The sequence below is a fragment of the Raphanus sativus genome, chromosome 7, assembly GCF_000801105.2.
Source record: "Raphanus sativus cultivar WK10039 chromosome 7, ASM80110v3, whole genome shotgun sequence".
Taxonomy (NCBI): domain Eukaryota; kingdom Viridiplantae; phylum Streptophyta; class Magnoliopsida; order Brassicales; family Brassicaceae; genus Raphanus; species Raphanus sativus.
The window spans coordinates 5637722-5650596 of NC_079517.1; the positions used below are offsets into that span (position 1 = coordinate 5637722).

Below are 12875 nucleotides of genomic sequence, written 5' to 3' on the forward strand. Positions count from 1 at the left end.
AGAGATTAAACGATAACGTAAACAAATAACTAATGGGCTTAATCATTGACTAAGCCCATCATCAACTCAAATGTGACTTTTTTTTGCTTAATAACTCTAGTGTTATGACTTATGACACAGTTTAACTTCATAACCATTATCATCTCTTGTTTCATTACTAGAAGTTACGAAAAGACCACAACCACACTGATAGAGACGAGACATACAAGAGAGTTAACAAACTAAAAACGACACTAACCCAGTTGTCACCTAAGACACCAACAGACCACAAGAGTAAGAAGAGACAAAGCTCAAACCTTTCATGTTTTAAGCTATAATTGTTGTCTTTTTCTTTTGTTACTTGAATAAAAGTAAATCGATAGAAAATTGTAAGATATAGTTTGTCTTGTCACCAAAATTGCTGCTTTTCAAAACAGGCAGAGAACCAAATACATTTCATGTTACAGTCATTGTGAAACATATGTCTCTGTTCTCTTAACTTGTAAACTTCATTTTGTGACTAAGCTGTTGGATGCAATCTTAAGTCGCTCTCCCGCAATTTTCATCATATGTTTTCCTTCCACCGTCAAGCTCGTGCTTCCAGAGGACTGCAAGGGGAGACAAACCAAACAAACTCATCAAGTCTCCATCAAATGGGTTTTGCAGTTGACATAACGAGTAAAGAGACTAAGGAGAATCAAACCTGCAACGAGATAACGTTCTGCAGAATCAAATCGATCTCTGACTTGGATGACGATATTATCTTCCTGACTTTGACGTCGTTGTGCATCAGCAGGACCACAGAGACAATGCTCTGTATCAAGTCCAATGAGCTTCGACCGCTCTCCCTGTCTTGAACTACTGATTCCAGCGCCTTAGTGTTTTCACTCACTAGGAATTGCATTCTTTTGAGAACCTCTTCTGTGAGTTTGGAGCTCCGTTCGAACAGGAAATAACATGGTATTAAATAGTAGAGACATGTTTGATTGTAGAGGCAAGAGTTCTCCTTATCTTCTGGTATACACTGCAATAGAAGAGGGCAGTGAGATGTGCTAGTCCCAAAAACATGTTTAAAGGGTGTGTTTATTAGGAACTAAGGGCTCAACCTTGACTATGTCGATCAGATAACCAGGTAAATATTCACTTAGAGTGGTTATGCTGCTTTCAGAAAGGGTTGTAGGTTTAGAGTCCAACGTGCATACAATCCTAAGTATGGCACATCCATTGTCCAACCCAGGCTTCAGATTCTGCATCAAGAACAGGTGATGTTATTATATGAGAATATGTTACTAGGCATTTAACATATTAGTATTATCAAAATACAAACTTACTATGTTCAAAAAAAAAAAAATATACAAACTTACTATCTGTTCGAGAAGAACTTTCTCTAGAATCTGGAGGACAAGGGAGACATCACCCGTGTTTGATAAACGTGAGCACACAAGGTCTGTAAGTGCTTTTAATGTGCCACGATATGTCTCCTGCTCATTACACTCCATCGAAAACTGGCCTTTCTCTACATGAATATCGAAACCGCTATAAGGTCAGCTTATCACCAAAAAAAAAGCATGATCATCTCTCTTCTAACAAGCAGAGCTCTCATATCGTTTACAAACAGAATAGTAGTACCTGGAACAACTTTAAAACGTGCAATTAAACTGATGAGGAAGCTGAAATGATCTGTAATCTGGATGTATCCATCTCTATAGGCATTGTGAACAACTTCCACTATCCGATACAACACAGCTGGTTCAAGTTGTGGATCTGCGATATACATTAAGTATTGTTCACTCATCAGCAGAGGTCATTATAAAAGTTGAATTAAAGCATATGTATTGACGAAGGAGATGTGAAACTCACACAGACAGCATGAAATTATTGATTCGAGCAGAGGAGGGCTAAAATTGTTTATCGAGAAGTAGTAAAGGAAAGAGAGAGCCAAGTCTTGGGCTTCCCGAGGGAGACTTGCAAATGCTCCACCAGACGCATCACCTGTATAATTAAACATTTGACAAGCTCTGTTTCAGTTTAGTACACTAAAGAATCTCAGAACACATGTTTTCAAAGCAGTGAAAGTTGAACCTTCTCCCTGACTACAAGGGTTGAAGAACTTTATGATGTCTTCTTCGAATGTGGGGGAAGCATTCAGACACCCAACTCGCCCAAGGTCAAGCAAAAGCTTCAAAACAGCCTGAAGAGAAAAAATACAGAAGAGAAATTAAGTGAGAACGTGATCCTTGTTGATCAAAAAGGTCATGAATTGTATGAGTTATGGGTTTGCACCTGCGATGATAATGGATGTTTATCACCCAACTGATTTAGCAGAGATGGAAGTTTGTTGACCCAAGCACTCTGGTAGTTATTTACTGTGGGATCACTTGCGCTGAGATCAAGGATATCTCCATTCTGCAGATATTACACATATTTTTTATTGATTAAAAGAGTTGGAAATATAGAAACAGTCCAAGGTTGAACATATACCATTGAAATTTGTACTTACAGGGATAATCATGTTTCTAACTACTGAGATGCAGGCTAACGTGAGTGGAGACTCTGGTTTGCAACTGTTGAAGGTAGAAGTAAATGCCTGGAAAAATATATACAATAATACAAGTAATCAGATGTACAATGATGTTACTGCTCAAACTGATCTAAGAATCTTAGACAAACCTGCAGAAGATTTTCTCTCCAGTCACTGTCCATCCTCAAAATAAGTTTTGGAACAGCGGGTAGCAGTGCAAGTGAAGTCTTTTCGTGAATAGGTTTAGGAATAGGTTTACGCTGCTCTTTGCTCCTGCTGATCTGCAAAAACAGATGTTCCCAAATCCCGGTGAGACATTTTTGTTCTCCTTCTAGTAAATTAGCAGTTCAGAACATATTAATCAGATTAGTGTAAAGCAGTGAGCGCTAACCTTGTTTAATAGAGTAATTTCAATAAATACTAGAAATCTATTGCACAGGTCAGAAGAGAGGTGGCTCCAATCACTCACTTCCAAAAAGATTTCTGCCAAAACACTATTGAGGATGAAGTACCTTTCTTCAACCTGTCAACAATAAACCAACTTAATAGTGTTATTTCTTAACTAGGCAGGAGGGAGAACATATAAATAAACTACTTAATGTTGCCTATTATTTACGTGATGCATACCTTTCCAGAAAAATTGTTCTCTGGATTAAGGGGGAAAGAACCAAGTAACTTTTTTGATATAATTGGCGCAATGTCTTGATCCAATAACATCAGAGTAACATCCTCAGATGCAGGTAGCGACATAGTCTGTCTTTGAATGTGCATACGGATGGAAAACTTGATTGCATAACCTATGCTGCAAAGTATATGGTGTAAACAACTAAACGATTTCTCGTCGAATCCTCCCGGAGTATGAATCAACGGGATGAAATCTTGGAAACAGCTGACTAAGACTCCAACAATCTCTTTCAATCTTCCGGAGACATGGGCAAAACCTGTAAAAACCCATAGTAAAATGGTAAGCAACACTGTCGTCTTCAGCACGTTCAAAACCATAGAAAAAGAAGACAGACGGCACATACGAGCAGATTCTTTTGTCCCATCTTGTTCATAGGCAAGTAGCGTTTCATTCTGTAAAGGTCCCAACATAAAAGAAAAATATAAGAGCACAAAATGCAAAAAAAAAAAAGAAAAGGAAACTGTTAGAATAGGGAAAACAAAGTGCACTCCCAAAGCCGTTGGGAGTGTATAAGACAGTGAATATATTAACGGAGCCATGAGGCTGCTTTTTAATCCATATGGTTCCCTAGAATCTTTTTTTTTTAAAATAGCGGAATTTTTCTATCAAGTTAGAGACCAAAAACAAACAGAAACATATAATTGCTATGCTACTTCATGGCATTTGGGAAAGAAGAACTTTGGAGTCATCTAGAGTGAAAATGACTTGCATACCTCTTTCTGTGATTCAGTGTCGCTCTCATCACACGGCAACAGAGACAGGCAATGTGCCAACCCAGAAAGAGCTACATTCAGCTTGCTTCTATCTTGGACATAGAAATGGTTTTTCTGAATAATATCCTTGTAGTTTTCTAGAATCTGCATGAAGTTAGTAGGTTGAAAAATTCAAGGAACATCTTGCACGTATAGAAAGAAGTATTAGAGCAGAAACTGGAAAGGTAGACGTCTTTTTGTAATAATTCAATAATACCTTATCAGCATACAAGGAAAAGGTAGGAGGGTAGTGCTTTACAACAAGGTGGAAAAACTTGAAAGCCATCAAACGAACATCAATAGATGACTCGGCCATAGCTTTAAATATGTGTGGCATCAAAAGTGTCACCATAGGGCCCTGGTTATCCTGAATAAATCCGTACACAGGATCATCTGTTAGATACATACACAATGGTTCAAGTATAAAAGACATGAACATTTCAAAACATGCAAGTTCACATTCTGCAGCTCTTTACTATGAAGTGACTAGCACAAGAAACTAAAATGTAAGCAAGTGAAAGAAGAAGAAGCAACAAATACCTCAACACAAGAGGGGAAGATCTTGGAATCAAAAAGCAAATAGAAAATGTCTCTCACAGACTTATCATCATCACTAAGACGTTCCCTGAGTTTATCAATGATAGCGAATTTAAGCGACTGTAGCTCTGCCGGATTATGCTCCAAAAGGTCTTTGATACCATGTAACGCATCTACACAGACAAAAAAAAACGAAAACATTTAATATCCAAGAAGGGACATCATATTACAGTATTTTCTTCAACGAAAACATGTAAAATAAGAAAAGGAGGAAAGAAGATAGATACTTTTGCGAACTTTGGCATTGTGATGTGAAGTTTGTCTCAGAAGCTCGTGCAAGGTCAAACCTTTCTTACTAGTAGCTAAGCCACTCTTCTCTGCTCCCACACTTTGCTCAGGAAGTACAATTGCTGCAACATAAATAAAGCTATTTCAACAACAAGCAGAGAGAGCTTTAAAGGGTAAGAAGAAAGGAGATACCTTGAGATTTAATCTCTGTGTTGGTTGCATTCTTTGGTGGTGGTAACTTTCTCCCGAGTTTTCTCTTTATTTTCTGCCAAATTCAAAAACATCCAAAAAGACATCATCATCAGCCAAACAATACCTCCATCGGACGAAACTCTCGAAAACAAGTGAAAGAGCCCTAAGCGAAATCACCTTAAAGTCGATTCCTTTCTTCTGCTGCTTCTTTCCAGGAGCCTTGGAGCGAACCATTGTTAGCTACGTAGTAAGAATCACAACTAAGCTTTCTCCTCGAGTTGAAAGAGAGCAGTCAACAGTTCTGGTGTGAAATACCTAATAACGAACAGAGGTGGTGGCGGAAGAGAAAGGAGGAAATCGGTTAAGGTGTTTGATTAGGCTGGTTTAAGTAGACGCCTTTTTAAACCAATAATCGGCCAAATAGACAGACGCCGGCGAACGCTTTGCAGAAAGAAAAAAAAGGAAGGGTTTAAGATGAATTTACATGGGCTTTTCGAAGCCCACAAAAGGATATAACTAATAGTTGTCAAAGCCTATTTGTAACTTTTACGTGGGCTTATAACTCTCTTTACAGACCAACGGAAACTGGAAGGAAGTTTCAGATAGTTAACAAGTTCCTGATGATTTATTTATATATAACCAAAGTTCAACAGAATCATCGGTTCTTATGCAAATACATCTCAGGAATAAGAATGCTTAAATATTGCTGGATAATTTATTATCCAATGCCATGAAAACTTCGATTATGAGCTCTCTAAGAACAGTAGTTTGCATTTCATAAGTACAATTTTTGAAGTGTCCAAACATAAAGATAATGAAGCAATTTCATCTATGATGGGGGTATAATGATTGGTTGATTTCCTCCTAATCAGTATTCACTTTTTTTTTGACCGATCTTGTGTACGTTTCAATCCTTACGGGAGTTCCTTGTCTTCATCCACAAAGTAAGGATTGAATTGATTTATGACATGCTCGTAGACAGGTCTCTTGAAATATACAGCCTGCCATCGAAGAAAATGAATGATAAAGACCAACAAGATCCAAGAACCATAAAAACACTAAACAGGCAAAGAAACTCACATGTTCAATCACTTGTTCGGGTAGCATCCAGGACCACACCTTAAACTCTGGTTTTGCAGTACCATCTCCTAGGAGATTTATTTCTTCTTCCTTGCCAGTGAACTTGAAGAGAAACCTGTATCAGACAATCATCAAGACAAATGATATCAGGCAATGGGACAGTCTTTGAGATTGTGTGTATATATATGTGTGCTTAGTTAACCATTTCTGAGCTTGGCCTTTGTAACTTGTTCGCCATTTCCGATTCAGTTTGTCCTTCACATCCCGGGGGAAATCATAGGTCAGCCAGTTTGGTATCTAGATGGTTGAAACACTAGTGAAAGCTCAGTTTGGTAGATAAACACAAGAAAGATCCAACTCTATCAATAAAACATTGAAAAGGAAAAAAAAAAAGGAATCTTGTTGTAAAAAAGCGTGCCTCGGCAATGAATTCAGCAGAGGTAACCCCTGTTTCTTCTCTGAGCTCTCTAAAAGCAGCATTTCTAAGATCTTCTCCCTCATCAGCACCACCCTATAAAAGCAGTAAGAAGTTCATTAACATCTAGCAAAATTGATAACCCTAGAGGGATCATAAACTGGTCATTCTCCATTCTAAACTACTTTTTTACTAAATCTCTTTTTTCCTCATCCCCTAGGTGAGTTATTATTAGCACAATAGGGACTCAGGGAACCTCAGTGTCTCGTTCTATTTGATTTACCCAAAGTTATAACTTCAATCCAAAACAACTCTTCATTGGTTATTGCACTTAACAAAAAAAAGATTTTGTTTGGTGAGAAGTGAGCTATGCAGTGCATGAAAGTACTATTTACTAAAAACACTTGCTTTTAGTGAGATTGCAAAGAGAGAGAGAGAGCTTCTCTAGGATTCTCACCTGAGGCATTTGCCATGTATCCGGAACGTGAATCTTTGATGCAGTAAAAATCTGCCAAACCAAATCCATTTCAATCCCAATCACAGTAAACCATAAATCTCCCAGAGGCGAGAGCATTGTGTTCTACACTGAAGAAGAAGCGAATTACCTTTCTACATGGACTAACGAGACAAATCCCAACATTTTTCCGGTAACCAACCGGCGGTGACTCAACTGTTCTCGCCGGCGGCGATAAGGCTACGGACCGAACCACCGGAGGCTTTGAGGCAGAGAAGGGACGTTTCAGGTATGATAATTTGGAAGAGAACTCTACTCGAACGGAGGAGATTGTAGCTTTGCCGATGAATCCAGACGCCGTAACGGCCATGGCGGCGGGAACTATTCTAATCTAAGGCTTCCTCTCCCCTCCCTCCCTCCCTCCTCCGCTTAGCGATATCTAACTTCCCTCTCCGAAGCGATAAAATCATAAAAGGATATTATTTACGACGCTACCCCTCTCCTTTGACACCCAAACGTCGTCGTTTTAACTCTCCTGCCATGTAAACACGTACCAAAACAAAAATTTACCGATCCAGATGAATATTTTTCCACGAGAGCAGTCGAACAGTGAATCTATAAGTCGCAAATCTGAAAAGGCTATGATGGAAAGTGAAACAGTGAAACGTAAGACCACTTTAATGGTGATGGAGAGTTGATTTACATCTCAATATAAACATATTTATAGGATCCCCGTTTACATAATCTGATCGTAAACTACTAATTAACAAACATAGTTTGTGCTATGATATTTTTGTCATTAGTCCATATACAACTCTCCACGTGTTTTAGGAATTAAGAAACTATACCAACGGTGAACAGGTTAGGCTTGGAATCATAATGCATTGCCAACTACAAAAATCTGGTAGGATTTAATAAATGAGATCATTTTTAATGTGTTTTTTTATCACAGCATCCAATTGAGCAATTTCGCTGTTAATTACCTGTTAGTCACCTTCATAATAGATTGCCGCGGTTTCTTTAACATGTTTTCTGAGGCATTTCAAAATCGAAAAGATAGTACTGATCGTTTCCTACAAGTTCCAATCCCTACAAACAACTAAACTCCTCGTCGTTTCTTTCCATTGAACTGCTTCATTCATGCAAACAAACCCATAATAAAAAAAAGTAAGCAGTTTAGTGAGCAACTACTTTTTAGAATTACAAATAAAACAACTAAACAACACCGCGACAAAGCATTTTTCTCCATTCCAATATTTTGTAAATCTAACTAGTTTGTTCATCATGTGTTTTCTTTTAAATGTTTTGTAACCATTGAAAGCAACCAACTAGTGAAAGAATTTTATAGAAACCTTGTTTAGGATACCTTTCATGTTTAGGATTATTACTGTTAAACTTCGACAGGATACCCTTATGAAAGAATTCAAGGATTTTTTAGATAATATTGTTTTCTTTATTTATCAATTCGACATACTAGTTGTTTCTATAATATAATACAGCTGAGTTGCGATCTAATATTTATTCTATTTTTTAAATTTGCTTGACCTTTCTTATTTAAGAAAGATGTAACATTTGAAAGCATCTTTTCACCTAATCTTCGTTTGCAACTAAAGGTCACAGCATCCATCTTCAACACCAACTTTCCTTAGTTTTTCTTGCTTTTAGCATTATTTAAAACATTATAAGTCTCTGATATAGTGATATGCTTTATTTTATTTGAAGCTCGGAAATATTTGACATTGGACATTTTCATTAATCACAAAAAAAAATTATGATCTGTAGAATTGAAGACATTTTGTTTCGTCACTCATGTTATAATAAATGTAATTGACATTTTCTTTTATTGAAGAACCGCTCCTTCCGCGGTAAACCCAACCTCGATTGCAACCTATTAAGTGTAGATCAAAGATAATGTTCTTAGTTTTTTGAAAGTTTCGGAATTTCAGATTCAGACAAGGACAGGTTTGTTTGTAATGTTGTATAGACTTATTGATATTCGTCTTTCGGTTTCTAACTGCTGCTTGAAAGTCTTTAGTCAAGATTCGAAAACAATAACATGGCTAGCTTAGGGCAGTCGCTTTTAATGAAGTTTCTTGGAAGGTTCGTATGACATTGTAAAGATGACTCTCTTTACAATTCCCAAAACCAACTACCGCACTAAGGTTTCATCACATCCACACATGTATACACCTCCTTTGTCGTTATACAGATATTCACGTTTAGATATTTTAGTACACGGAAAAGACCAACGCCCAGTTAATCACCAAATTATCTTAAGATTGAAAAGAAAAATACAAGTGCTTAACCAATTATAATGATCATTTTTAACAAACAAGTTACATAAGAACACGAGAGAAAAAAAAATGAAATGTTTATTAAATCCTTGTCCTAAATATCTTTTTTTTTTTGATCAAATCCTTGTCCTAAATATAAGAACTGTACCGCAACTCGCAAGTAACCTCTACTTAATCAAATCTCTGATCTATCTTACAAATATTAAACAGCCGCGTCACCTTTGACTTTCAAAAACAAACCGCGTTAAATTTAAACGTTTTATCTAACACACGTTATCTCCACAGTGTATTTATACACATCCTCTTCGTCCTTCACCTAATAACAATTCCATTTTTACTTTCTCTCTCACCTTTTATTCAAATCATTACACAAAACAAAGAAACTTTATTCACAAGCGTTTCACTGAACACATGGGAGACAGGCACAATGACTTGAACGGCGCCTACTACGGCCCATCGATTCCTCCGCCGAGGAAAGTCTCCCACAGCCACGGAAGAGGCGGCGGCGGATGCTGCGGCTGCATAGGCGACTGTCTCGGCTGCTGCGGATGCTGCATCTTGAGCGTCATCTTCAACATCCTCATAACCATAGCCATCATCCTAGGCATCGCCGCTCTGATCATCTGGCTTATCTTCCGTCCAAACGCAATCAAGTTCCACGTCGCCGACGCCAAGCTCACGCAGTTCACACTCGGCGCGGACAACAACCTCCAGTACAGCCTCGACCTCAACTTCACGATCCGGAACCCTAACCGACGGATCGGCGTCTACTACGACCAGATCGAGGTCAGGGGATACTACGGAGACCAGCGGTTCGGTAACGGTAACGTCGCGCCGTTTTACCAGGGGCACAAGAACACGACCGAGGTGGGGAGTAAACTGTCGGGACAGAGCTTGGTGCTGCTTAACGGCGGAGAACGGAAGGATCTGGACGAGGATCTGAAGTCGGGGATATACAGGATCGATGCGAAGCTGAGGCTTAGGGTTAGGTTTAAGTTCGGGTTGATCAAGTCGTGGAGGTTCAAGCCCAAGGTTAGGTGTGATCTCAAGGTTCCTCTCAGTTCCTCTAATGTAACCAGCGGGTTTCAGTTTCAGCGGACCAAGTGTGACATTGACTTTTGATGCTACTAGTCAAAGTCAATGATATTGTCTTCCAATTCCGTTTCATTTATATTATCTTTTAGATTGTTTATCTTCATTATTTTCGTACATGGACTTTATGTGATATTGTTGGAGAGGTATATGTTTTGTGTAATAATCTTTTAGTGTATGGTTCCATGTAAATAAAATAGTTTTTCTTATAAATATATATGAATCATCGTTAGAATGAAGCATAACTAAAAAAAAATTGAAGCATAACTGTACAAGTACACGAGAGAACCGGTCAAACAGTTTGTTGTCACAAAAAAAGACAATAGAGAGGCTTCCTGCCTAACACACAATTAAGAAAACTTCAACCAGAGCTGCATAAGTTTCCGATATTTCCGGTGCTCCTTTCTTACGAGAATGATGTTCGGATATGGTTCTCGATATATAGTTTCTATATATTGAGATTTACATTTCCTAAATCAATAATTTATCCCCTTATATAACTTTAAGAAATTGGAAGAATCTGGTGGTAGTGTTCATCTAAAATTTATTTATTTTTTGGGTAGAAAAGGATGGCCAGTTCAAGTCAGGATGATCCAAACATTGATCCAGAAGTCAGGTATATAATGGAGGGAACTGCACGTTTGGTCGCTAAGCATGGGTTGTGGCTGGAGAGCAGGTTCTTGGAGTATAATGTGGATGATAAACGATACAACTTTCTGAGGATCCCAAACCACCCTTATCTCCCTTTTTATAGGAACAAGATTGTTGAATACCAAAATGCTCTGCAGAAACAACGTATCAAACCTCCTTGTTCTTCTACCAATAAAGTTGCACGGTCTCCAGTCGTAAAAGAAATTAAGTGTCCTGAAGGGATGACCCCCAATGATTTTGGCGTTATTAAACTCACAGCTCAGTTCGTGGTGCGGTATGGGAGGTATTTCTGGCCCGATTTGGTGAATAGTGTGACTATGAACCCGAGACCTCAATTTGCATTTATCAATGCAAGTGATTGCAGATTTAATGTTTTACTTGAGCTTGTTGATGCTTATGCTAAAATTTTAACGCCTTACTGGAAGCTGCCAGGGAGTAAACATAACCAACATGCTTGCAAAGAGACATTTCTCCAAGGGTTTTTCAATATTCTTCAAGGGAAAAAGCATGATGAGGAGGAGGGAGTAGAGATAGAGATAGAGACAGAGAGGGATGTTGTTGCTGATCTGCATGGATGTCTTGACTATTTTGCTTGTAGTGATGATGGAAAGTGGAAATCCCCTAGACGCATTTCAGCACAAATGCTGTCTGATGGTATACTTGATGCTCTACCAACTGATGATGATGATGCACAAGGCCAACCCGTTCCTCTATCTATGGATCTTGATCCTCCAATACCTCGTAATTATCCATTTACATATCCTAAAGCGATCACACGTAGGCAGCTTGGTATTATCAAGGTCACAGCGCAGTTTTATGTGAGGTATGGGTATGCATTCTACATGGCCTTGAAAAAGATACTGGCTATAATCGACAACTCTCATCTAAACTCTCAGTTTGAGTTTTTCAAGTCACAAGATACGTACAGCTTTTTCTATCGGCTTGTTACTGTTTATTCCGACGTATTAATGCCTTCGTGTACTTGTCCGGAGAAAGCTGTCCTCAAGGGTTTCTTCAATCTTCTTCAAGGGGGAAATCAGGAGGTAGATGTGGAAGTAGTGGAGATATCCGAGAGTAGTGGTTTTCACTCTTACGTGGGTGCGCTTGACTATTTTGCTAACAGGAAGGATCAAGAGTTGACACCACATGGATGTTTTTCTTCGGCACCAATACAAATGCTGCAGCCTTGTTTGCCTATGCCGCTTCCAAAGGGATTTGGGTGGCGTTTCCTTCTCTACCACTGCCACTGTTTGAGGAACCAGAGCCAAAGAGACGAGCTTAATAAGTCGTCAGCACTTGTTCCAAAAGACCAGTTTCTCGTTCAACATTCGGTTTAACGTTTTTCCCGTTTTATTTTTTTTCCTGTTTGACTTGGACTTGTAACTGATCAGCAGTCGCACATTTTTCAGGGTTCTGTTACGATCAGGGTTTCTATTCCAAACGTAAACAGTGAGCAAGTCATTGAGATCACTCTGCAGTCGTTATCAGAAAAAGTGGCAAGTTTGAAGGACAAAATAGCTACCAACATCCAAATTCCAGCAAACAAACTGCAGTTATGGGGAAAAGCCGGATTTCTAAAGAAGGACAGCATGTCATTGGCACATTACTATGTGGGAGCAGGAGAAACTCTAATTATGTGTTTGTGAGAACGCGAGGAGGAGAGAGAAAACGCTTTCGATCCTCTTACTTGGTTGATGTGGCCAGGCCCGGCCCTGGGCTAAAGCCCGTAAAGTCAGGGATTTAGGCGCCAGAGACAATAAGTATTTTAGGGGCGCCATATTTTACTTGTTTGCTCTTTAGCCTAGTGTTTGTAAGTTCCTCCTTACATCATTCCGGTCAACAGGTTCGAAACCCACCTTTCCGTCTTTTTTTGATAATCATAGTTTTCTTTTCCTTTTCCAAGTATAACAACTTAATGACTTCTTCTTTCTCTTT

The 12875-nt window shown here is 38.7% G+C and overlaps 4 protein-coding genes across 4 annotated transcripts; 2 read left to right on the forward strand and 2 right to left on the reverse strand.

Annotated features, from left to right (window-relative positions):
- Nucleotides 1-340: 340 nt before the first annotated feature.
- LOC108814348 (uncharacterized) lies at nucleotides 341-5271 on the reverse strand. Its single transcript, XM_018586901.2, has 19 exons — nucleotides 5132-5271; nucleotides 4955-5027; nucleotides 4762-4884; nucleotides 4478-4647; nucleotides 4155-4304; nucleotides 3899-4042; nucleotides 3529-3577; nucleotides 3128-3441; nucleotides 2892-3023; nucleotides 2650-2781; nucleotides 2480-2566; nucleotides 2263-2385; nucleotides 2062-2170; nucleotides 1840-1971; nucleotides 1609-1743; nucleotides 1344-1495; nucleotides 1086-1226; nucleotides 683-1003; nucleotides 341-587 (listed from the first exon to the last, which is right to left on the reverse strand). The coding sequence occupies exons 1-19, from the start codon at nucleotides 5186-5188 to the stop codon at nucleotides 489-491; spliced, it is 2643 nt and encodes an 880-aa protein (XP_018442403.1). The 5' UTR covers nucleotides 5189-5271; the 3' UTR covers nucleotides 341-488.
- On the reverse strand, nucleotides 5132-7352 carry LOC108814801 (nudix hydrolase 27, chloroplastic). The gene is made up of 6 exons (XM_018587433.2): nucleotides 7055-7352; nucleotides 6907-6957; nucleotides 6453-6545; nucleotides 6237-6331; nucleotides 6035-6149; nucleotides 5132-5955 (listed from the first exon to the last, which is right to left on the reverse strand). The coding sequence occupies exons 1-6, from the start codon at nucleotides 7271-7273 to the stop codon at nucleotides 5869-5871; spliced, it is 660 nt and encodes a 219-aa protein (XP_018442935.1). The 5' UTR covers nucleotides 7274-7352; the 3' UTR covers nucleotides 5132-5868.
- Nucleotides 7353-9494: 2142 nt separating this feature from the next.
- LOC108818457 (NDR1/HIN1-like protein 3) lies at nucleotides 9495-10502 on the forward strand. Its single transcript, XM_018591430.2, has one exon. It carries the CDS (start codon nucleotides 9609-9611, stop codon nucleotides 10317-10319), a length of 711 nt encoding a protein of 236 aa, XP_018446932.1. The 5' UTR covers nucleotides 9495-9608; the 3' UTR covers nucleotides 10320-10502.
- A 140-nt stretch (nucleotides 10503-10642) lies between these two features.
- LOC108818458 (probable splicing factor 3A subunit 1) lies at nucleotides 10643-12277 on the forward strand. The gene has a single exon (XM_018591431.2). The coding sequence runs from the start codon at nucleotides 10859-10861 to the stop codon at nucleotides 12275-12277; it is 1419 nt and encodes a 472-aa protein (XP_018446933.2). The 5' UTR covers nucleotides 10643-10858.
- The last annotated feature ends 598 nt before the right edge of the window (nucleotides 12278-12875 follow it).

Bases quoted from the DNA above. Each gene is read 5' to 3' on its own strand.
- LOC108814348 (XM_018586901.2), bottom strand. From the start codon at position 5,188: ATGGTTCGCTCCAAGGCTCCTGGAAAGAAGCAGCAGAAGAAAGGAATC. The intron at 2,386-2,479 runs GTAAGTACAAAT...TAATATCTGCAG, and splicing joins TTAGAAACATGATTATCCCT to AATGGAGATATCCTTGATCT. The intron at 1,004-1,085 runs GTTGAGCCCTTA...CTTCTATTGCAG, and splicing joins ATCTGATCGACATAGTCAAG to TGTATACCAGAAGATAAGGA.
- LOC108814801 (XM_018587433.2), bottom strand. From the start codon at position 7,273: ATGGCCGTTACGGCGTCTGGATTCATCGGCAAAGCTACAATCTCCTCC. The intron at 6,546-6,906 runs GTGAGAATCCTA...CTGCTTTTATAG, and splicing joins ATACATGGCAAATGCCTCAG to GGTGGTGCTGATGAGGGAGA. The intron at 6,150-6,236 runs GTTAACTAAGCA...TGTCTGATACAG, and splicing joins AAAGGCCAAGCTCAGAAATG to GTTTCTCTTCAAGTTCACTG.
- LOC108818457 (XM_018591430.2), top strand. From the start codon at position 9,609: ATGGGAGACAGGCACAATGACTTGAACGGCGCCTACTACGGCCCATCG.
- LOC108818458 (XM_018591431.2), top strand. From the start codon at position 10,859: ATGGCCAGTTCAAGTCAGGATGATCCAAACATTGATCCAGAAGTCAGG.